Source organism: Chiloscyllium plagiosum, chromosome 12 (genome assembly GCF_004010195.1).
Source record: "Chiloscyllium plagiosum isolate BGI_BamShark_2017 chromosome 12, ASM401019v2, whole genome shotgun sequence".
Classification (NCBI taxonomy): Eukaryota; Metazoa; Chordata; class Chondrichthyes; order Orectolobiformes; family Hemiscylliidae; genus Chiloscyllium; species Chiloscyllium plagiosum.
The window spans coordinates 37,458,145-37,480,286 of NC_057721.1; the positions used below are offsets into that span (position 1 = coordinate 37,458,145).

Consider the following 22,142-nt stretch of genomic DNA (forward strand, 5'->3'; position numbering starts at 1 on the left):
TAACAATTCCAGCCTCAGGCGACTGTCTGAGTGGAGTCTGCACATTCTCCCTGTGGCTGCGTGAGTTTCCTCTAGGAGTTCCGGTTTCCTCCCACAGGTTAGGGTGGATTGGCAATGCTAAATTGCCCATAGTATTCAGGGATGTGTAGATTAGGTGCATTAGTCAGGGGTAAATATAGAGTAATAGTGTAGGGGAATGGATCTGGGGGTGGGATACTCTTCGGAGGGTCGGTGTGGACTTGTTGGGCCATGCTGTAGGGATTCTATTCAAAAAAGTTTCTCTACCACTGGCACACAGTATTAACAATATGTATCATCTGCAAGACTACAGAAATTCACCAAGGTTCCTTTGACAGTACCTTGCAAGCCAACAACTACTAGCATCTAGAAGGACAAGAGCAGACATACAAAGGAACACATGGGAACTTCCTCTCTCAAGTTACCCATCATCCTGTTTTGTAAATATTTCCACTCCTTCAGTGTCACTGGGTCAAAATCCAGGAACTCCTCCCCCTGTCAGTATTGTGGGTCTAGCTGCAACAAATGAACAGATGTGGTTCAAGGCAGCTCATCACCACCTTCTGGAGGACAGACAATTAGGAATGGACAATAAATGCTGGCCCAGCTAGCAAAGCTCACATCTAATGGATATTTATTTTTAATGATCTGGTAGTTTAATAGTACAGAGGTGGTTAGGCTTTGGAAGTGCTTCGCAATATAAGTGGACATCACCAGCATGTTTCTGGTAACTGACATTCATCTATAGATGATGTATGTGACGCCTCAGCGAAACACATGGATATATGGATGGTAAACGTACAGACCTGTATATACAAATGATTAAGTTCGATCTCTGTATGCAAAGAAATAGAATGTTTACATTTGTATGGCATGACCAATTGTACAGATTATCAAAATATTTTATAAATAAAGTATATCTGAAATAAAAAAGTGAGACTGTGTTTTAATAAAGACAGGCGCTAGAAATAATCCATAAGGCCCTTTGGAAGCCAAATTTCCCAGATCAGGAGAGGAGTGGGAGAGAAGAGTTACTATTTGCAGGAGCCAGCTTCCGATACCTTTGGAAATTGTATTATTGATTATTCACATATTATTAACTCTCTATTAAACAGATTTTTCAGAATATCAGCTCATTTACAAAGCCATGCATAGAATGTTGTCCATCATAACCGGATAAGCAAAATACTCCGTCTCAATTCCCACAAAAGTCGTACAGTGTGTTGAATTTCTCCACATCTGAGCAGCAAGTATCCTAGGCATGTGCTGTCTGCGTTCTTCTCGTATTTTGTCATGTTGTGTGATACGTGCTGCTACTTTGCTCTTTGCTATTGTCACCGCTTTTATCGAATAGTTGACTGCCGTAAAAATGTAAAAAAACCCCTGGCTTCCGCATGGCGCAGTCCCCTGCTGTCCATGATGGATGAGTGAAGTGAGAATGGTCAAGACTGAGATTGTAGCTCCTGCACAGAGACGCCAGTGTCTAACACTCCCCCTGCAGGAATATTACTCAACGTGCCTGTGCCTGTGGGAGCAGCTCCTCTTGTCTGCAGCAGTTCACTGACAATAACACCAGCAGCAATGAATGCAGTCAGCTTTTGTCGCGGCTATTGAACTGTCGCCTTCGTGCCAGCGAACGTGTTGAGAATGAAACCCCCGGGCGGCATCTTCGTGTCTGTTTTTCTTTTCGCTGCAGAGTTGGTCGCAGCCCTGTATCTCAGCAGCACGTACCGATCTGCCGGGGACAGGATCTGGCAGGGGCTCACACTGGTCTTCGTGCTGGTGCCGTCAATCCTGGTGCAGTTTACTCTAACCTTCGTGCACCGGGATGTGAGCAGGGATAGACCCCTGGTGCTGTTCCTACATCTGTTACAGCTGGGACCGTTCGTCAGGTAGGCAACGCTCAGTCCGCATCATTGCTGCTGCTGCGAGGGGTCGGTGGTGTGGCTGCATGCGGGGAGACAGCTGAGCAACAATACTGGCTTCAAATGAATCCACCGGGAAACAAATGTGCTCTGTATTTGGGTGATGAATAATGAGCTTGGGAAATCGGGTTATCCTTACTAACAATGTTAGGTTGGGATTGGCTGCAGACATCATAGCTCCGTGTACCGTGGTAAGGAACAAAGAATGAAAATGATTTATTAATTCGATAATAACGAGTTATTGTCCAACCAACTCAGCACTCTCGTCCCGAATTCATTTGCATTCATCTGTGAGGTGACATGATGGCTTGAAATATTGCAAACACCAGCCCCGTGCCGTTTATAATCGAGAACAGTTTGTGAAAACAGGAGGGGATGCCTTGGCCCAGTTCCTGCACAGAATGAGGCGTATGACAGACATTTGGTGAATTAAGGATGTCGTCCTCGAAGGGGACGTGAGAGGAAGGTTGAAAACAGGCGAGGTGAGCAGATACATGCGCACATGAGAACTCTGTGCTCCCGTTTGCTGGACCAGAAATCAATGCTGCAGTCAATTCTTTTGATTCTCAAACACAATCCGGCGAGAGTGATGAGGGGCTAGCGCCTAGCTTTGAGTGTGTACTCACACTTGAGTGTGTATTCAAGCTCGCGTTACATCGAGGATGAAATTAGCCTCCTGGTGACATCATTGTAACAGCGACATCGCATACTCCCCAATGGTGAAATAATTTGTCACTGTTCACTCTCCATCACTGGAACGAGAGCGGTTTGGCCTGAAACTGAAACCACAATATCTCTGCATCATGTGGAGTCTGCTCAGTGATCAGGTTCCAGGCTGAAACTTAGACCTCGACTTTCTTTGTGCAACCATCGAGCACAAATGATAGCTGCACAATTTGCAACCTTCCCTTTACAAAGGATGTACATGGATATTGCTGTACTTACTGCTTCCCAGCAATCACCCAGTTACATTATAACGGAGTCGCCAACTAAACCCGATAAAGTCCAACCGTTATTACAATGAAAGCAGCTTCGCGCGAACCTGACCCAGTTTGTTTGGAGTAAAATATAACACACCATGATTAAACAACAGTAGGCATGCTTATAAAGGGCTACATAGAAAGGTGTGGGGCGGGGTTAGCGTCAAAATTACACCAATGCAAAATCAGGATATTCTATGTAGCAGTGCTGCAAATATCCCCGAATTAAGCACTATTTTGTTAAAGGCTGTAATCATTACTATGTGCTAATCCAGGCATATCTACAGATGTCACCCTATCAGTATTTTGCTCAGCTGCCCGTGTTGTAATGACTGCTGACGCTCACGATTAACTTTTACAAATGTTCATTGAAGCGACAGTAGGCCGCGCCTGTAGAGAACAGTAAGCAGGTAGTGCAAATTGTGTTTAACCATAGTTGGAAAGGATAGCTTTGCCGAATATGTACAACCCTTTTGCCCCGCTGTAAATATACTTTAATTAAAATTCACCAACCACTTCGTGTAACGCAACCAAAGTCATGCTTTATTGCTCATCCTTCTTTTGCTATAACCTGATATGCCCTGGAATTCACCAAGAGAAATACAAGGGGATGCCAACACATTTAAATTACCGAAAAGTTTATTGTCATTAAAAGAATATTAAGGATATGAGGAAAGGGTAGCGCAAAATTAAACGGATACAGTCATTTCAGTCCATTGGGAAGAACTCACTGCTATAGGTCGTCAGTGTACAGTATTAGAAGATTTCAATGAGGATAAAGCCAATCAATCAACCAGCAATTATTTCTTGTGGCACTTGAGGAAATGCTTCTATGGAGAACTAGGGACAGTGAGCACTCAGTAAGCAATTAATGTTGGAAATATGAATAGTAAATGAAAAAAATGTTATGTTCAAGTAGTGAATGATCATGTGTTATTTTGGTAAACCATGATAACCAATAATTCAACATTAACCTGTAACGGAATTAAATTTTAATTGAATTACCAAGACTTGAAACATTATAGTATCTGTACAATATTCTGCATTATTTAATTGAGAGTCATATTACTGAGTTTATACCTTAACTAGAGGTTGTGGCAACAAATACCTGCACTCTCCAACTTAAACACCTAACTCATTCTCTTAAGTGTCTGTCAAATTCTCTAATTTCTTGATGAAGTCTTCCTCATCTCCAGTCTATTCAAAGCTTTTCTTATACTGCTTTCTATAATTCAAAGCCAGAGTTTTATCAGATCAGTCATTGACGAACATCAATCATGTTATAGTCCTATTATAAGGTTGACATGCACAGAAGAACCCTGGTTTCTCATATTTTCGGTTTTCTGACCTTCCTTACATCAGGTATTTGCCTGTTGTGTGAAACTATGACATTAGAAAAGGAAATGTTTTAATTTGGAGATATTTGATGCGCTTAATAGCCAAATTATTCTGGTTAGATGCCTCTCCTTATCATGATCTGATTCAAGGCACCAGTCCTCCCTAGATTCTTTGTCACATTCCAATTGGGGAAATATTGATATCATGATAATGTTACTTGGCAGGTCATTCAGAGGCCGGAGGTGTTACCATGGCATGGGTTGAATTTTCACTGTGGCAGCTGGTGGAATATAAATTCAATGAATAAATCTGGAATATAAAGTGATTGTCGTTAGTAATTATCATGGAAACTTTTTTTATATAATTAAATCTGGTTCACTAAAGTAATTTGGTAAAGGAAATCTGTCATCTGTACCAGTCTGGACTCTTAACTGCTGGCTGAAATGCCCCAGCATGCTACTCAGTTTAAGGCAATTAGGGATGGGAAAAAATATTGGCTTTTTTAAGCAATGTTCAGATCCCCTAAAAACAGAAAAAATACATTACGATATACCAAAGAGTCTGTTTCTGAACTTTATGATTCTATGACTTTATAAATGTTCAAAACAGGTTTATATCTAAAGAGACAAATACTGAATGCATGAGGGAGCTCACATTTTTTCTGCAAAACTGTGACCATGTAACTAGATTATTTTTAAAAAATGAATTAAGTAAAAACTTGATAATTGTTGGAAATGAATGAGAACTAAATTTTAGTGAGTTAGCACACTGCCAATCAGGCAGCAGTGGTAGAGCCATTCAGAATTAATCAGTCAATTTATGTTGATGATGTTGTAAGACAGTGTGATATTAAATAACAAAGAATTAGAATATTATTTAAAGCTAAATATAGTCACATGAGAAATTAAGATTTAATTACAGGAAATAAGTATGTACAAGTTAATTTTTAGTTATGTTTCTATTTTAAAGTTGTGTTATGGTTCTTTATAATCCAAGATTTAAAGAACTGAATGTTTGATAATGACAGAGTTGAGATTCTGTGATCCCAAGTTACCATGTTGTTCCATTAGGGAACTTCACTTGAAAGAAACATGATGACAGAATTGGGGCCACAATCACATAGGTTGATCCTTGAACCATGAGATTTTAGAATCAACCCTTTAATTTCCACAGTGCTAACATGAAATTTTAAAAAATGTTAAACTCTCATATTTAGAATCCCTGCAGTTGGCCCATTGAGTCCACACCAACCCTCTGAAGACCATCTCTCACAGACCCACCCCATCCCTGTAACCCTGCATTTCCTATGGCTAATCCACGTAGCCTACAAATCCCTGGACACTATGGACAATTTTGTATGGCCAATCCACCTAACCTGCACATATCTGGACTGTGGAAGGAAACCGAAGTACCCGGAGGAAAGCCACGCAGACCTGGGTAGAATGTGCAAATGCCACACAGTCGGCCGAGGGTGGAATCAAACTCAAGTACCTGGCACTGTGAGGCAGCAATGCTAACCACTGAGCCACCGCACCACCATTTCTACAGCTGGTACATAGACAACTAAGAAATCTCAAGTAAGATGGTGCAAAATCAAATTTAATGGAAGAGGAATGTAAAGGGAGGCCGCTGTCATGTCCTTGGGGCAGATGCCCTGCTGTTTTCTAGTTTTCAATTAAAAATATGTTTATGGAGTACATGGGGCACCCTTCATGGGTAGAAAATAGATAAAGTAAGACATTTGATAGTGCTCCTAAAACTAATCCATCGCTGGCAGAGTAGCAGGAATGAAAGTGCTTATGACAACCCGGTGGAGAAACTGCCGTTTTATAAACATAATAATAATGTCAGCAAGTAAATGGATTCAATATTAGAACTCAGCAGCGCAGTGATTATTTAAGAACTGAGGCTTGAATGGTTACTTGGTGCCAGCCACTGTATTAATTAGAGCAATAATACACATGCAAAATACAATGAGTGCTGGACATTTGAAAGAAGAACCTAAATGCTGAAAATAGTCTTACAGCATCTTCGGAGAGAGAAAACCAGGATTAATCTTTGAAATTGAGATCACCTTTCATCAAAAATAATTTTAACAAAAGGTCATCTTGACCAGTTGCGTCATGCCAACCTGAGTATTTCCAGTATTTTTGGTTATAAATTAGAAAAGATATTGCACCGTAAAGTGATACATTAATTCAACAAGATTTCATAGTACTTCTTTCAAGCTCTTTCCTGTTTAATATTTTAGGTGCCTTGAAGCATTATGTATTTACCTAAATGTTGGTAGAGTTGAAGAACCTTATGTCAGTATTACCAAAAAGAAGCAGATGAGAAAAAATGGCTACTCCGAAGAAATTGAGAAGGAAGTGGGTCAAGCTGAAGGCAAAATGTTCACACACAGAGCAGCTTTTAACCGGACTTCAGTGATTCAGGCTTTCATAGGCTCTGCACCCCAACTTACCCTCCAGCTCTATGTCAGTGTAAAGGAACAGTTTGTAACACCTGGTAGAGGTACGTGTTTTCATCATCTGAAATTACACATTTACCTAAAGTTACTCCACCAAGTGGTACATCATTTGAATAAGAGTTTGAATTCAATCTAAACAAATTGGATGAAGATCTGTTATCAGGTCATGTTATATTCAGACATCAGCATCATTTCTGTTGAAACATTGACTTAGAGGGAGTCCAGAGGAGGGTCACATGGATCATCCTGGAAAAGAAGAGCTTATCATATAAATAGCAATTGAGGATTCTGGACTCAATGAGGGGAGATCTAATTGAAACATAGAGAATGCTGAGAGACCTGGAGAAAGTGAATATCATAGTGTCATACAGCATGGAAACAAACCCTTCGGTCCATCACGTCCATGCTGACCAATCTAGTCCCACCTGCCAGCACCCAGCCCATATCCCTCCAAACACGTCCTTTTCAAGAATGTGGAGAAGATATTTCCTTTAGTAAGGGAGCATTGGACTGAAGGTTACAGTCTCAGTGTGAAGGGATGACCCTTTAGAACCGAGATGAGGAGGAATTGTTTCAGTCAGAGGTGGTGAATCCTGGAACTCATTGCTGCAGAAGGCTGTGGAGGCCAAGTCATTGAGTATGTTTAAGACAAAGATAGATAGGCTCTTGATTAGTAAGGAGATCAACGGTTACAAGCAGAATGCAGGAGAATGGGGTTCAGACACATTTCAGCCAGGATCGAATGGCAGAGCAGACTCGATGAACCCAATGGCCTAATTTTGCTCCTTTGTCTTATGGTCTTATTCGTAAGGAGGAAATTAATGGAATTAAAGAGTGACTATTCCCTGGGACCTGACAGTTTCCATCTAAGGATGTGAAAGGAAATGGTGGACCACATTGTCGATGTCCTAAGTATAATCCTTCAGAGTTTCCTGGATACAGAGTCGTCCCTCTAGAATGGAAAATTTCCCATGTCACTCCATGTTTTAAGAAGGGCAGAAGAGGGAAACCAGGGATTCACAGATCAGTTGGCCTAATATCTGTAGTAGGGAAGTTGTTACGGTCCATAATCAAGAATGGAGTAACTGAACACTTTGAAAATATTTAGTTAATCAGGGCAGGTAGGTCATGTCTGATAAACCTCATTGCATTTTTATGAAGTGGTGACTAAAGTAGTGGACGGGGAAATGTCTATGGATCTTGTTTATGTGGGCTGCTAGAACACATTTGAAAGTGTTTCACAAAAGAGACAGTTAGCTACAATAGAAGTCCATGGAATTGAGGGCAAATTAGCATCATTGTTCGGAAATTAAGTAACAGAAGTAGGGATAATGGGTAGGTACTCAAATGGACTGGATGTGATCAGAGGTGTCCCATCAGGATCTGTGTTAAGGCCTTAATTATTCACATTATTTATTAGAGACTTGAATAATAGCAAAGAAAATCATACATCCAAATTTGTTGATGACACAAAGTTGGCAGCATTGTAGACAGTCTGGATGATATCATAAAATGATAAAGGGATATTGATAGACTAAGTGAATGGTCAATGGTGTTCAATGTAAGCAACTGTGAAGTTTTCCATTTTGGACCAAAAAAGGACAAATCACATTACTTTTTAGATTGCATGAAGTTAGATGTATGAAGTTGTCCAAAGTTACTTGTGGGATCAGATTCATAAATCTTTAAAATGTCATGAACAGGTACAGAAAATAATCAAACAACCTAATGGAATGTTGGCCTTTATATAGAGAGAGGACTGCAGTACAAGGACAGAGGTCATGCTACTGTTATACAAAATCCTGGTTACACTCCAGTTGGAGTACTGTGAGCAGGTCCGGGCTCCACACCTTAGGTAGGATACATTGGCTTTGGAGTGAATATTAGAACTCATTGCTGCAGAAGGCTGTGGAGGCCAAGTCATTGAGTATGTTTAAGACAAAGATAGGTAGACTCTTGATTAGTAAGGCGATCAACGGTTACGGGCAGAATGCAGGAGAATGGGGTTCAGACACATTTCAGCCAGGATTGAATGGCAGAGCAGACTCGATGAGCCAAATGGCCTAATTTTGCTCCTTTGTCTTATGGTCTTTCGAGGTTAAGAGGAGAGATTTTACAAATTAGGCCTGTTTTCTCTAACATTCAAGTTAAGAGGTGATCTGATGAAGTCTTCAAGATGTTAACAGGAAAAGGCAGGTTAGGTAAAAAATAAACTCTTTCCACTGGTTGGGAATTCTGGAACAAAGGGGGCATAGTCTGAGAATTAGGGCCAGACCATTCAAGTGAGATGTTAGGAAGCACTTCTATCCATTAAGGGTGGTAGATGCTTGGAACTCACTTCCACAGCAGTGGATGTTGGATCAGTTGTTAATTTTAAAGCTGTGAAAGATAAATTTTTGTTAAACAAAGGTATTAAGGGAGACGTTCCAAGGGCAGGTATGCAGAATTCAGCCACAGATCAGCCACAATCTCATTGAATGGTAGAGCAGGCTCAAGGAGCTGAATAGGTGAAAGTAGGTACTGCAGATGCTGGAGATTAGAGTCAAGATTAGAGTGGTGCTGGAAAAGCACAGCAGCTCAGGCAGCATCCGAGGAGCAGGAAAATCGACATTTCAGGCAAAAGCCCTTCATCAGGAATGAGGCTGGCAGCCTCTGAGGTGGAGAAATAAATGGGAGGGCGGTGGGGCTGGGGAGAAGGTAGCTGAGAGCGCAATAGGTTGATGGAGGTGGGTGCGAAGGTGATAGGTCAGAGGGGAGGGTGGAGCGGATAGGTGGGAAGGAAGATGGACAGGTAGGACAGGTCATGAGGATGGTGCTGAGCTGGAAGGTTGGAACTGGGGTAAGGTGGGGGAGGGGAAATGAGGAAACTGGTGAATTCCACATTGATGCCAAGGTGTTGAAGATGAGGCGGAAGATGAGGCGTTGTTCCTCCAGGTGTCGGGTGGTGAGGGAGTGACAATGGAGGAGGCCCAGGACCTGCATGTCCTTGGCAGAGTGGGAGGGGGAGTTGAAATGTTTGGCGACAGGGCGGTGAGCTTGATTGGTGTGGGTGTCCCGGATGGGGCATGTCCCATCCACATGACCTGTCCCACCTGTTAATCTTCCTTCCCACCTATCCACTCCACCCTCCTCTCTGACCTATCACCTTCACCCCCACCTCCATCCACCTATTGCACTCTCAGCTACCTTCTTCGCAGCTCCACCACCCTCCCATTTATTTCTCCACCCCGAGGCTCCCAGCCTCATTCCTGATGAAGGGCTTTTGCCCGAAACGTCGATTTTCCTGCTCAACAAGCTGAATAGCCTACTCCCGGTCCTATGTCTATTGTCTGCTAAAATTTTCTCAATTTTATTAGAAAACGATTATCAACTTTCATCAAATGATTATTCTGGTCAGCAGGGATAGCAGCATCACAAATATGTCCAAAATAAACCATATTGTTCTTCTACTGTTTATGTGACTGAAATAATCCTCTTAGAATAGAAGGAAGGGAGTTATTTATTCAAAAGGGTGAAAATGGATACAAAATGGATGCAATTCTCATATTACTAATTTGTTTGGAAGTTTGAACTTAGCCCAGAATATTTTTCTGAATTACTGATTACCATAACTTGAACTTGCCTGAAACTGTTAAAACAAAGCCTGCATGATTTCCATGTTAGTAATGATTTGATATATTTTTAAAAAGCAGTATATATGGGTGTTTTTCACTGAAGGCATGGCATGCTATGCATCGGACACAGCAGCACATTGCAGGATAGCTCAAGGGCCAAGAGGGATGGTGCACAGGTTCTGTGTAACATCAGAGGTCCTGCTGGAGCAATCCTAGGAACAGACAAATACCTATAAAGTGCTTAATAAGGTGGCGTGACAGAGCACTTACTGTTTTAAAGTGAGAATTTCCAGAAAAAGTGTTGATGAAACCTTGACCAAGTATAGCCAAAAGTCCTGTGTTGAGTTTCAGAGATCCACTTTAATTTCCAGCAACAACAAACATAAAATGGAGAGTGTCCTTTAAGTAGATAAACTGAACTGAGAAACTGGCATTGCAAATTACTTTGTCAGCCTAAGATACTATTACTGGAGTGTAGTCCACCAGCAAGGGAGCAATTTGAAATAAGAGATATAATTAGGATGAAATTTCAACAAAATTTGGATGTGATTGTTACAAGTATAGCAATAAATTACAAAGATACAACATTCTTCGTTTACAAAATGCTAAGAAATACCCTGGGCCAATGAATAACAGATGCAAATAAATGTGATTGCAAAATACTGTCAATGCTGGAAATCTGAAATAAAACAGAAAAAACTGTAATGTTCAGTCAGACTGACAGCATCTTTAGAGAGAGAAGAACAAAATTAACTGAACAAAGTTAATTGATAACCATGTTGTGGTGTCACACTTCAATACTAGTCTAGTGCAAGTAGTTGAAGCCAGGAACAACGCCTGAATAAACAGCTGACTGTCACATAAAATGACAAGTAATGCTCAGTGAAACATCAGCATGGTATTTTCTATGGTTAACACTTCAACTACTACTCTTGGATAACAGCAACCAGTTATTTTGATGTCAGTAATTTGTTGATATGATTGCATTGCATTTGATACATCAATGTATAGAAGTTATGATCCTATTGCTTTTATATTGCTACTTTGATCAACTTTTCACTCATGTTTTTAAAATGTACCTATGTCTTTCTTTTACTTTCTATATACAGCTTGCTTCACAGTTTACTGCATTCTTTATTTTTGTGCTGCATGCAAATGTTGTTATTGTGCTTTCAAGTTTAGGACAAATTTAGAGAAAAATAAGAACTGATCTCTGAAGGATACGATTAGATTAGATTAGATTACTTACAGTGTGGAAACAGGCCCTTCGGCCCAACAAGTCCAACCCACCCATACCCCTACATCTACCCCTTACCTAACACTACGGGCAATTTAGCATGGCCAATTCACCTGACCTGCACATCTTTGGACTGTGGGAGGAAACCGGAGCACCCGGAGGAAACCCACGCAGACACGGGGAGAATGTGCAAACTCCACACAGTCAGCCGCCTGAGGCGGGAATTGAACCCGGGTCTCTGGCGCTGTGAGGCAGCAGTGCTAACCACTGTGCCACCGTGCCACCGTGCCGCCCACTAGATTGTTTACATATTCCAATAAAAATACCCATTCCCCATTCATTTCTGTTTACGTTTAATCTGTTTTCAGTCCATGCTGCAACACTTTTCTAATACTTAGGGATGACTATCTATGGCAATTCTCCTAATTGACAGCAAAACAACCTAAGTGCATTTCCACCCATTTCTATTACTGTACTAGTCTAAGTTATTGTTACCTTGGCGACCAAATTCTGTGGCTGCATTACATTTTAGTACACTTCTGTGAACAATTATTGACATTTTTGGATTTCTTTTATCATTTAAAAAAATTCAGTTTTGTTTCATTTTCAGGAGTACTAATGGTTATTTCTCTACTTACCATTGTATATGGAGCCTTGCGGTGCAATATCCTCGCTATCAAAATCAAGTATGATGAATATGAGATACATGTGAAGCCTGCAGCCTACATCTGCATATTTCTGTGGAGAAGTTTTGAGATTGCAACCAGAGTTGTTGTTTTGGTCCTTTTTAGCTCTGTGTTGCAGATATGGATCCTTCCTGTAGTTCTCTTGAACTTTTTTACATTCTTTTTCTATCCATGGGTATTATTCTGGAATAGTAAATCACCTTTCCCTGAGAACATTGAGAAAACATTTACAAGAGTAGGTACAACAATAGTATTATGTTGTCTTACATTCCTCTATGCCGGCGTTAATATGTTCTGTTGGTCAGCAGTTCAACTCAAGCTAAATGATCCGGACTTAATTAATAAGTCTCAGAATTGGTACAGACTAGCAGTGTACTATATGTTAAGATTCATTGAAAATGCTGTTCTTATTCTCTTATGGTACATCTACAAAACTGATATATATACCTATATATGTGCTCCTTTGTTGGTTATGCAGTTGTTAATTGGATACTGCATTGCAATATTTTTTATGCTGGTCTTTTACCAGTTTTGCCACCCATGTAAAAAACTTTTCACCTCCAGTATTTCTGAAAGATTATTAGCTTGCATCCATTTTGTTTTTCACTGCCATTGTCACAAATCCTCTGAACCTGTAGAAAGAGCTGTCTTAGAACCCAATAATGCCAATGACCATGAACAGGGTGCTCAACCTAACCCTAAGTCTCAAGATTAGAAGAACCTTCAAAAAACAATAGTAATTGCACATTGTTCTCATTTTTGTGTACTCACCCAGTTTGTTTGGATACAATTTTCACGTTAATTTCAAAGCTTGTCTTCAGATGAATTTTGCAGCTTAAAATTCCAAAGAAAGCTGATTGAGTTGCAATGCTTAAGGATCAATCTGCAATTAATTTCAGTGAGACATGACAGTAACCTTAACAAAAATAGGTTTCCAGCATGAAGAACTTGGCAGGAGAACATAGCAAGTAGTCTGACTTCATGGGATTTTTATTCCATTCATTTTAATGACTGGAAATTAACTTTCTAATATGTACTTCCAGTGGGTGAAGTTTGTCCTGTTAACAATGCAGTACCAAATAAAGTGCCATTTCTCGTTGCTGCTTTTAACTCATTAGCTTTGTATTGTACAGATTCTTGAGTGTGCATTACTGAAGTGGAATTGGAGATGAACAGACTTGAAATATCATCCCTTCTTGCGCACTCTGCCAATTTGAATAAGTTGCAGCAATCACTTTTTTTTTTCAATTTGTATTTATCTTCAATTTATACAGTGGAGTTTAATGGTTTCTTTGAATGGAAATCTCATTCACTTTGAAACTACTTGTGATAATAGCAGTGTTAATCCATTCATTGGAATATTCTCTTTCTACTATTTGAAAATAAGCCTTACTCTTTATAATCAAGTAGTTAAATACTCAGCATTGGAAAACTGTACAACTACAATACCATAAATAATTCCCAAATGTTGACCTCCTGTTAAATGTCCTGCAAATGTTGCTACATAAGTTTTGGTGTAAAAAGATCCAGTATGATTTTAAAATTATTCAGTGATCATTATTCAATGTCATATTTTGAAATTTTATCAGAATTCAAACAGTAAGAATAACACTTCTTATCCACAAATCCATGACTAGAAAATAAGCTGTGATACAATCTTGAAAGCCTCTGATTTGTTCAAAATTAACTTCAAAACAGTTAAATGCCTGTTTAGCTATTCTCAGATCTTATCAATTGAACCAAGACAGATTTTGGAATACTGAACTTCTTTTAAAGGGGTACCTCTATCCTGCTGCATAGCTTTTAAAAGCTTTATTTTTCTCTCACTCTATTTTCTCCAGTCTCCCTTTTTAAAGGGAATTAAATCCCTTTTTTGTGGTTCTTTGGGCAGGTGTCACTTTCTTTACTATAAAATGATAAGGATTCACATGTAAGTCTTAATAATGAGAGTAAATAGGGATTCAGTGTGAAAACTAAGCCCAGTCCTACTTTCATTTGACATTAATGCATGCATTGTTTCAGAAAAAAAGCAGTGAATCATGGTAAGGAATGTGCTGTATATTTGAAAAAAAATTCCATCCCATCTTCCAAAATTCACTTCACAAGTATACCTTACCTCCCTTCGTTCTAGTGCCAACACTCCTTCAGGTGCTAAGGATCAATGGATCTCTGAATTTTTCCCCACTAACTCTGCCCTATCAAAACTCTTTATGAGATGGATTTAGACTTACTCGTTATTCTAATAACACAGCTTGTTTAAGGAAAATCCTTGTTAGTGCAGGGTCTACATAGTCGATTGGAAGGAAGGCACTTGATGGGCTGAATTAACTTTTTACATTTTAATATGATGTTCCTGAATCACATGCTAAGCTTGTCATACATGAATTAACATGAAATGTAGAGCTTCCTAATTATTCACTGCAACTTGAGATGTAATACACCTCAGTTAATCTATCTATTGTTAAAAATAATGAATTTGTATACTTGTTTGGCAATGATAATCACAGCTATATGGTTACTTGGTAGCAAAGTAGAAGTAGGATTTTTGAATCAAGTAGTGCACTATAACCTGTTAGACATACTCATTAAATTGCGAAACCCCATTGTAGCATTCAAGTGCTAAACATCAACGTACAGGCAAGCAATGTCTAAAAAGTAATGAAAGCTCTGTAACTTCAGTGTGTGATGGTCAGGATGACAAAAAAGTACAATTAATCGACTTGTAAATTAGATGTATCTATTTCTTTTGGAACACTATAGAAGAAAAATTAACTGCTTCACAATTTAAGATCCTTCACTCAACTTGGGGATTTCCACAGTAAACTGTTTGGTATCACTGCCAATTTATATGATTTCGGTTTTTGAGAGAAATGCCAGTGAAAAATATCTAATATGGACATGAAGAACAATACTAAAAATCTGACCACCCAATAATTGACAATCTTGACAGGTCATCACATTTTGTTTGGTTTAATTCACCCTGTGAATTGTGTCTCCTGAATTAGGTTTTATACCACAAACAGCTGGGTAAAATGCTCCTTTCCTACCCTAACTCTAGTATAAGGAAAAACTGACACAAGTAGTTCTTCACTTGAGGCTAGGATTGGGCTAGCGAGTTTGAATAAATCACAGAAAACAATTTTCTGGGGAAAAGTGTTTCAAAATTTGGCACATTAATTACAGTAGTACTGCAATTTTCAGTGAAAAGTATTTATAGATGTAAGTGACTACAATCTTTATGGAATGTGCATAATGTAATAACTACTTGAAAAAAATCATTTTAACAGTGTGTTGATAAGATGCAATTATGAACGTATTCTTAAAAGACATTGAGAAAATAAACAATTTCAAAGACAAATGCAGAATCTTGTAAATATTTGCTATGGATAGACCAGTCACAAACATTAAATGAAGTTTGCATATAATAATAGTTTTATTTAATATATTGTCTTGTGTTTCCAATGGAACTGAAAGCAGTTGCTCCGTTTTACAGATATTTGATGACTGTAGCTCTAATGTAAAATAAATTAATACATAGAAATTAATTTTGTATTTTATGATGCATTATTTGTATACACCTTATTTAAGAATAAATAGAGTACTTTCGATATAAATTGCATAACACACAGTGTCCTACTCTTCCCCATTCCAGCCTATGAATTCCACCATAACTGGTAAACTTCCATTCTGAGGTGTTACTATTATCTGGAATTCATCTGTATTATACAAGTTCTGCTATCTGTGGGAACTGTAGAAGAGTTTTCACCGTATGATTTCACATCGTTTGAGAATAAAAATTTCAGTCCAAAATAGCATGCTTGAAGGAGTTAAATTCACCACCTGTTGCGCAATGCATTAACTACAGATTTTAATATCTAATCCTTTTTCTTCATATGCATTCAGAAACTGTGTCTGGAGGCAATCCTGAACAACAACATTATCAGATTGTGTTACAGAGGTGTTCTGGTGCAAAAAGAATCTATTTGGCTGATCATGTCTGGACCAGCTCTCCAAGTCAGCATTTGTTTCACTTAAATAATCATATAATGCGCTCTTGAATGCCTCAGTTAAACCTGCCTCCACTACATTTCTAGGCCATGCATTCCATATGCTAACCACGCATTGTATGAAAATGTTCTTTCACATCATATTTGGGGTTTTTCTAAATCACTTTAAATCTGTACCATCTGAATCTTGATCCAGTTCTGAAGGGGAACAGTTTCTCCCTAATTAATCCAGCCTTTTCAAAGCTTCTTTGCTTTCTTCCCTCCAAAGAAATCAATCCCAACCTCTTTAATCTGTCCTTATAACTGAAGTTTCTCATCCCTGGAACCATTCTTTTAAATCTCTTCTGCACTGTCTTCTGACAGGATGGAAACGGATATGTGTGCATATCCTACTTATCATGTGGCACACAAAACAGATCACAATTCCTCAGCTGAGGATATTATTAAATTGGAGAGGGTGCAGAAAAGATTTACAAGGATGTTACCGGGACTGGAGGGTATGAGTTATAAGGAGAGGCTGGATATGCTGAGATGTTTTTCACTGGAGCAAAAGAGGTTGAGGTTTATAAGTTTTATAAAATAATGCAGGGCATAAATAAGGTGAGTAGCGAGGGTCTTTTCCCTAGGGTGGGGGAGTTCAAAACCAAAGGACGTAATTTTAAAGTGAGAGGAGAAAGATTTAAAAGGGATCTGAGGGCAACCTTTTTACACAAGAGGGAGGTGTTTACGTGGCATGAACTGCCAGAGAAAGTGCAACAGTTGTAACATTTAGAAGACATTTGGACAGGTACATGAATAGTGAAGGTTTAGGAGGATATGGGCTGAACACAGACAAATGGAACTAGTTTAGTTTGGGGATGCCTGGTTGGTATGGATAAGTTAGACCAAAGGGTCTCTTTCAATGCTGTGTGCTCTATGCTTTATTAATAGAGGCCATGATACAGTACTGACTGTACTTCTATTTGTATTTCATGTTTAATGTAACAAAACATCACAAGCTGCTACATAGATGCATTAGAAAACAAAATATAACATCAAATGGCATACGGGCAGGTGATGAAAAACTTCATGAACAAGGTAGGTTTTAAAGTGTGTCTTAAAGGAAGAAAAATACAGAGAGGAGGAGAGATTTAGGCAGGGAATTCCAGAGCTTTGAGCCTTTGCAGGAGAAGACAAAATACCACTGGTGGTGATTGAAATTCGGGATGCTCAAGTGATCGGAATTGGAAGAACATAGATCTGTTGGGGGGGTGTAGAACTGGGCCTGAGCCAGGCCACTGGGATATTTAAAAATCATGATGACTATTTAAAAAGGAAAGAATTACAGATGCTGGATCTCAGAAATATAAAATTGAAGAGATATTGAAAAGGCCATCCAGCATTTGTGATGACAGAACAGAGTTAACGTTTAAGTGAGAGTCAGCAGAACTGGAATAAGTTAGAAATGCAATAAGTTTTAAGTGAGTGGGTCGGGTTAGGGTGGAAACAGGTCTAAAGGGAATGGCTCTGACAGGGTGGAAACGGGAAAAGGTGAGGAACCAAAATGTTGATGGTGCATTTCCCTAAAGAAAACAAGTAGAAAACCAAAAGATGTGTGGAGAGGAGGTGAGAATGGGAGAATACTGAAGAACTACTATCTGAGAACGATGAAAATAAAACCAAAATAAACAAAGTAAAGGAAAACACAATGCTACAGAGATTAAAGTCTGAAATGGTTTGATTCCTGTTGCCTTCGATATGAGGAAGTTTGGGTGCTTCTCATGGATTGTTGCTGAGTTTAGGCTTTTGTTGGCTTTTTTGTAGAGTAACAATTTCTGAATGTGGGCATGATTCCGTTTTAACATAAGCATCTCTTCTGGCCAAAATATTTTTAGCTCCTTGCCATTGTTAAATTATCAATTTTCCCAAAAAGAAAGTCTCTTGGTCCTTGAAAGCATCTTCTTCTTGGACAACTGCAAGCTGAGCTGGAATGTTTTGAAACTTCCTTGTTGCAGGTTGAAATTTCCTATTACTCTTTTGGAAAAGTGCCTGAAATTGGCATATCTTATGGCATGCGTGGCAATCAGGAGCCGGCAGGTTTAATGCTGATGTGGGCTCTCCTGCCACAACATAGACACAAAGCAATGGCAGCTGTTTGCCCCATGGCTGTCATCTTTCTGACACATTAGAGCCCAAAGATTAACAAAGCTGACCAAGTCAGAGTCAGTGTGATGACTCCATGAAATTCCTCTGTTCTTTGGAGATGATATGTATTTGTCTACCAAAAATTGTGTGTAACTTAGAACAGTACAGCTCAAGAAAACAGGCCCTGCAGCACACCATGTCTGTGCCAACCATGATGCTATTCTAAACTAATCCCTTCTGCTTGTATAGGGCCTGTACTGTCTATTTGTTGCCTGTTCATGTCTCTATCTAAATGCCACTTAAACCATTGTATCTACTTCTTCCACCTCCCCGGCAGTGCACTTCAGGGTACCTGCTGCCCTCTTTGTAAATAACGTCCTTTAAACCTTTCTTCTCTTGCCTTAAACCTACGTTCCCTAATATTTGACAGAGCCTCTGCACCCGTTCCAGTGCCTCCACATCCTTCCTATAGTATGGCGACCAAAACTGCACACAATACTCCAGATGCGACCGCACCAGAGTCTTATACAACTGCAACATGACCTCAGGACTCCGGAACTCAATTCCTCTACCAATAAAAGCTAGTACGCCATATGCCTTCTTCACTGCACTATTTAGTCAAATGAGGCTTATGGGCTGGGGGCTGAAAGATATATGGGAGGGGGTTGGGGTTGTGGGAAGATAGCTGAGAATGTGATAGGCAAATGAAGGTGGGGGAGAAAATGATAGGTCGGAGAAGAGGGTGGAGTGAATAAATGGGAAAGGTGATGGACAGGTCAAGAAGGTGGTGCCGAGTTGGAGGCTTGGGACAGGGATAATGTGGGTGGAGGGGAAATGAGAAAACTAGTGAAATCCACATTGATAACATGTGGTTGCAGGGTCCCAAGGTAGAAAATGAGGCATTCTTCATCCAGGCGTCAAGTGGTAAGGGTTTGGCAATGGAGGGGGGCCAGGACCTGAAGGTCCTTGGTGGAGTGAGAGGGGGAGTTGAAGTGTTCAGCCACAGGGCAGTGGGTTGTTTGGTATGGGGTGTCCCAGAGATGTTCTCTGAAATGATCTGCAAGTAGGCATCCTGTCTGCCCAATGTAGAGGAGACCACCCCGGGTACAACGGATGCAGTAGATGACATTGGTGGAAGTACAGGTAAATTTCTGTCAGATGTGGAAGGATCCTTTGGGGCCTTGGACGGAGGTGAGGGGAGTGGTGTGGGTGCACGTTTTGCACTTCCTGCAGTGGCAGGGAAAGGTGCTGGGAGTGAGGTGTGGGCTGGTAGAGGGTGTGAATCTGATAAGGGAGTCATGGAGTGAATGGTCTTTCTGGAATACTGATAGGGGTGGGGAGGGAAATAGATCTCTGGTGGTGGGGTCCTTTTGTAGGTGGCAGAAGTGGCGGAGGATGATGCGATGTATATGGAAGTTGGTGGGATGGAAGGTGAGGACCAGAAGGGTTCTGTCCTTGTTGCATTGGGAGGGGTTGGGTTCAAGGGCGGAGGTGCGGGAAGTGGAGGAAATGTGCTGGAGGGCATTGTCGATCACATGGGAAGGGAAATTGCGCTATTGGAAGAAGGAGGCCATCTGGGATTTTCTAAGGTGGAATTGGTCATTGTGAGAACAGTTGTGGAGAAGGCGGAGGAATTGGGAATAAAGGATAGTGTTTTTACAGGAGTAGGGTGAGAGGAGGTGTAGTCTAGGTAGCTGTGGGAGTTGGTGGGCATTTTGGTAGATGTCCATGGTTAGTTGGTCACCAGAGATGGAGCTGGAGAGGTCCAGGAAGGGGAAGGAGGTGTCAGAGATGGTCCAGGTGAATTTGAGGTCAAGTTGAAAGGTGCTAGTCAAGTTGAAAGGTGCTAGTCAAGTTGATGAACTGTTCAACCTCCTTGTGGGAGCATGAGGTAGCGCCAATACAGTCATTGATGTAGTGGAGGAACAGGTTGGGGAGGCGGTGGTGGTGGTGCTGGTGTACCTGCAGAAGATGGACTGTTCCATGTACCTGACAAAGAGGCAGGCATAGCTGGTTCCCATGCAGGTGCATATGGGTACCCCTTTGGTTTGGAGGAAGTGGGAGGATTGGAAGGAGAAATTGTTAAGGGGGAGGTCTAGTTCAGCCAGGTGGATAAGGGTGTCTTTGAAGGGTATAGGTTGGGATGGTGTGAGAGGAAGAATCAGAGGCCCGCGTCATGGCTGATGGATGTTGTCAGGGACTGGATGTCCAAGGTGAAGATGAAGCGTTGGGGGCCAGAAAACGAAAGCCTTGGAGGAGGTGAAGGGTGTGGTGGTGTCCCGAATGTAGGTGGGGAGTTCCTGGACTAAGGGGGACAGGACAGCGTCAGGGTATACAGAGATGAGTTCAGTGGGACAGGAGCAGGCTGAGACATGGGGTCGACCGGGAAGTCAGGTTTGTGAATCTTCGGTAGAAGGTAGAATCTGGAGTTGCTAGGTTCACGGACGATGAGGTTGGAGGCTGTGGATGGGAGATCCCAAAGGTGATGAGGTTGTGAATGGTCTGGAGGATGATGGTTTGGTAATGGGAGGTGAGGTTGTGGTTGAGGGGACAGTAGGAGGTGGTATCTGTGAGTTGGCGCCTGGCTTCAACAGTGTAGAGGTCGGTGCATACTACCAGTGTGCCCCATCTTGTCTGTTGGTTTGATGGTGAGGTTGGGGTTCGAGCTGAGGTAGTGGAGGTCTCTGCATTGCGAGGGTGAGAGGTTGGAGTGGGGGAGGGGCGTGGACAGGTTGAGGCGGTCAATGTCACAGCAGCAGTTAGAAATGAAGAGATTGGGGATGGGTAACAGGCAGGACTGGGTGTCCACGTGGATAGGGTGTGTTTACAGTTACAATATGACATGCCAACTTTTATATTCAATGCCCTGACCAATGAAGGCAAGCAAACATAATCATTCTTTTCCACCTATCCACTTGTGTTGCCACTTTCAGGGAGCTATGGATTTAGGCCTCTGTATTTCAAGGGTTAGTTTTTCTCTTGTATTTGAACTCCCAAAATGCATCATCTCACAGTTGGCTAAACTCCATCTGCCACTTCACTACCCAACTTTCCAATTGATCTCCATCCTTTGATATATTTTGTCACTATCCACAACTTTTTGGTGGACAACTTATCCACAACTTTTGTGTCAGCTGCAAATATACTAACCAGACAATTGATATTTTCATCAAAATCATTTATAAATATTACAAACAGCAGAAGTCACGGCACTGATTATTTTAGAAACTGTTGTTGTGGTTCTGTTTGCCAAGCTGGCAATTTGTGTTGCAGACATTTCGTCCCCTGTCTAGGTGACATCCACAATGCTTGGGAGCCTCCTGTGAAGCGCTTCTGTGATGTTTCCTCTGGCATTTATAGTGGTTTGTCTCTGCCGCTTCCGGTGGCCAGTTCCAGCTGTCCGCTGCAGTGGCCGGTATATTGGGTCCAGGTCGATGTGTTTGTTGATAGAATCTGTGGATGAGTACCATGCTTTGAGGAATTCCCTGGCTGTTCTCTGTTTGGCTTGTCCTATAATAGTAGTGTTATCCCAGTCGAACGCATGTTGCCTGTCATCTGCGTGATTTGCTACTAAGGATAGCTGGTCTTGTCGTTTCGTGGCTAGTTGGTGTTCATGGATATGGATCGTTAGCTGTCTTCCTGTTTGTCTTATGTAGTGTTTTGTGCATTCCTTGCATGGGATTTTGTACACTACATTGGTTTTGCTCATGCTGGGGATCGGGTCCTTTGTCCTGGTGAGTTGT

General features: G+C 40.8%; 2 protein-coding genes across 3 annotated transcripts in view; one reads left to right on the forward strand and one right to left on the reverse strand.

Annotated features, from left to right (window-relative positions):
* LOC122555118 (gamma-aminobutyric acid receptor subunit rho-3-like) overlaps nucleotides 1-22,142 on the reverse strand; it is a 116,695-nt gene that overhangs the window by 60,461 nt on the left and 34,092 nt on the right. The window contains exon 1 of one of the 2 annotated variants that reach the window (XM_043700816.1): nucleotides 12,221-12,239. The exons of the other annotated variant lie outside the window; for it this stretch is intronic. The gene's annotated coding sequence lies outside the window, so the exon portion shown is untranslated. Of the gene's footprint in view, nucleotides 1-12,220; nucleotides 12,240-22,142 lie in introns of those variants that run through there. 2 annotated transcript variants of the gene reach the window in all.
* xk (X-linked Kx blood group (McLeod syndrome)) lies at nucleotides 898-15,773 on the forward strand. The gene is made up of 3 exons (XM_043700822.1): nucleotides 898-1,910; nucleotides 6,513-6,775; nucleotides 12,193-15,773. The coding sequence occupies exons 1-3, from the start codon at nucleotides 1,666-1,668 to the stop codon at nucleotides 12,981-12,983; spliced, it is 1,299 nt and encodes a 432-aa protein (XP_043556757.1). The 5' UTR covers nucleotides 898-1,665; the 3' UTR covers nucleotides 12,984-15,773.

What these genes read in the sequence shown, in the direction of transcription:
- xk (XM_043700822.1), top strand. Translation starts at nt 1,666, where the DNA reads ATGAAACCCCCGGGCGGCATCTTCGTGTCTGTTTTTCTTTTCGCTGCA. An exon ending in CAGCTGGGACCGTTCGTCAG is followed by an intron (nt 1,911 to 6,512) that starts GTAGGCAACGCT and finishes TTAATATTTTAG; the next exon opens with GTGCCTTGAAGCATTATGTA. An exon ending in GTTTGTAACACCTGGTAGAG is followed by an intron (nt 6,776 to 12,192) that starts GTACGTGTTTTC and finishes TTTCATTTTCAG; the next exon opens with GAGTACTAATGGTTATTTCT.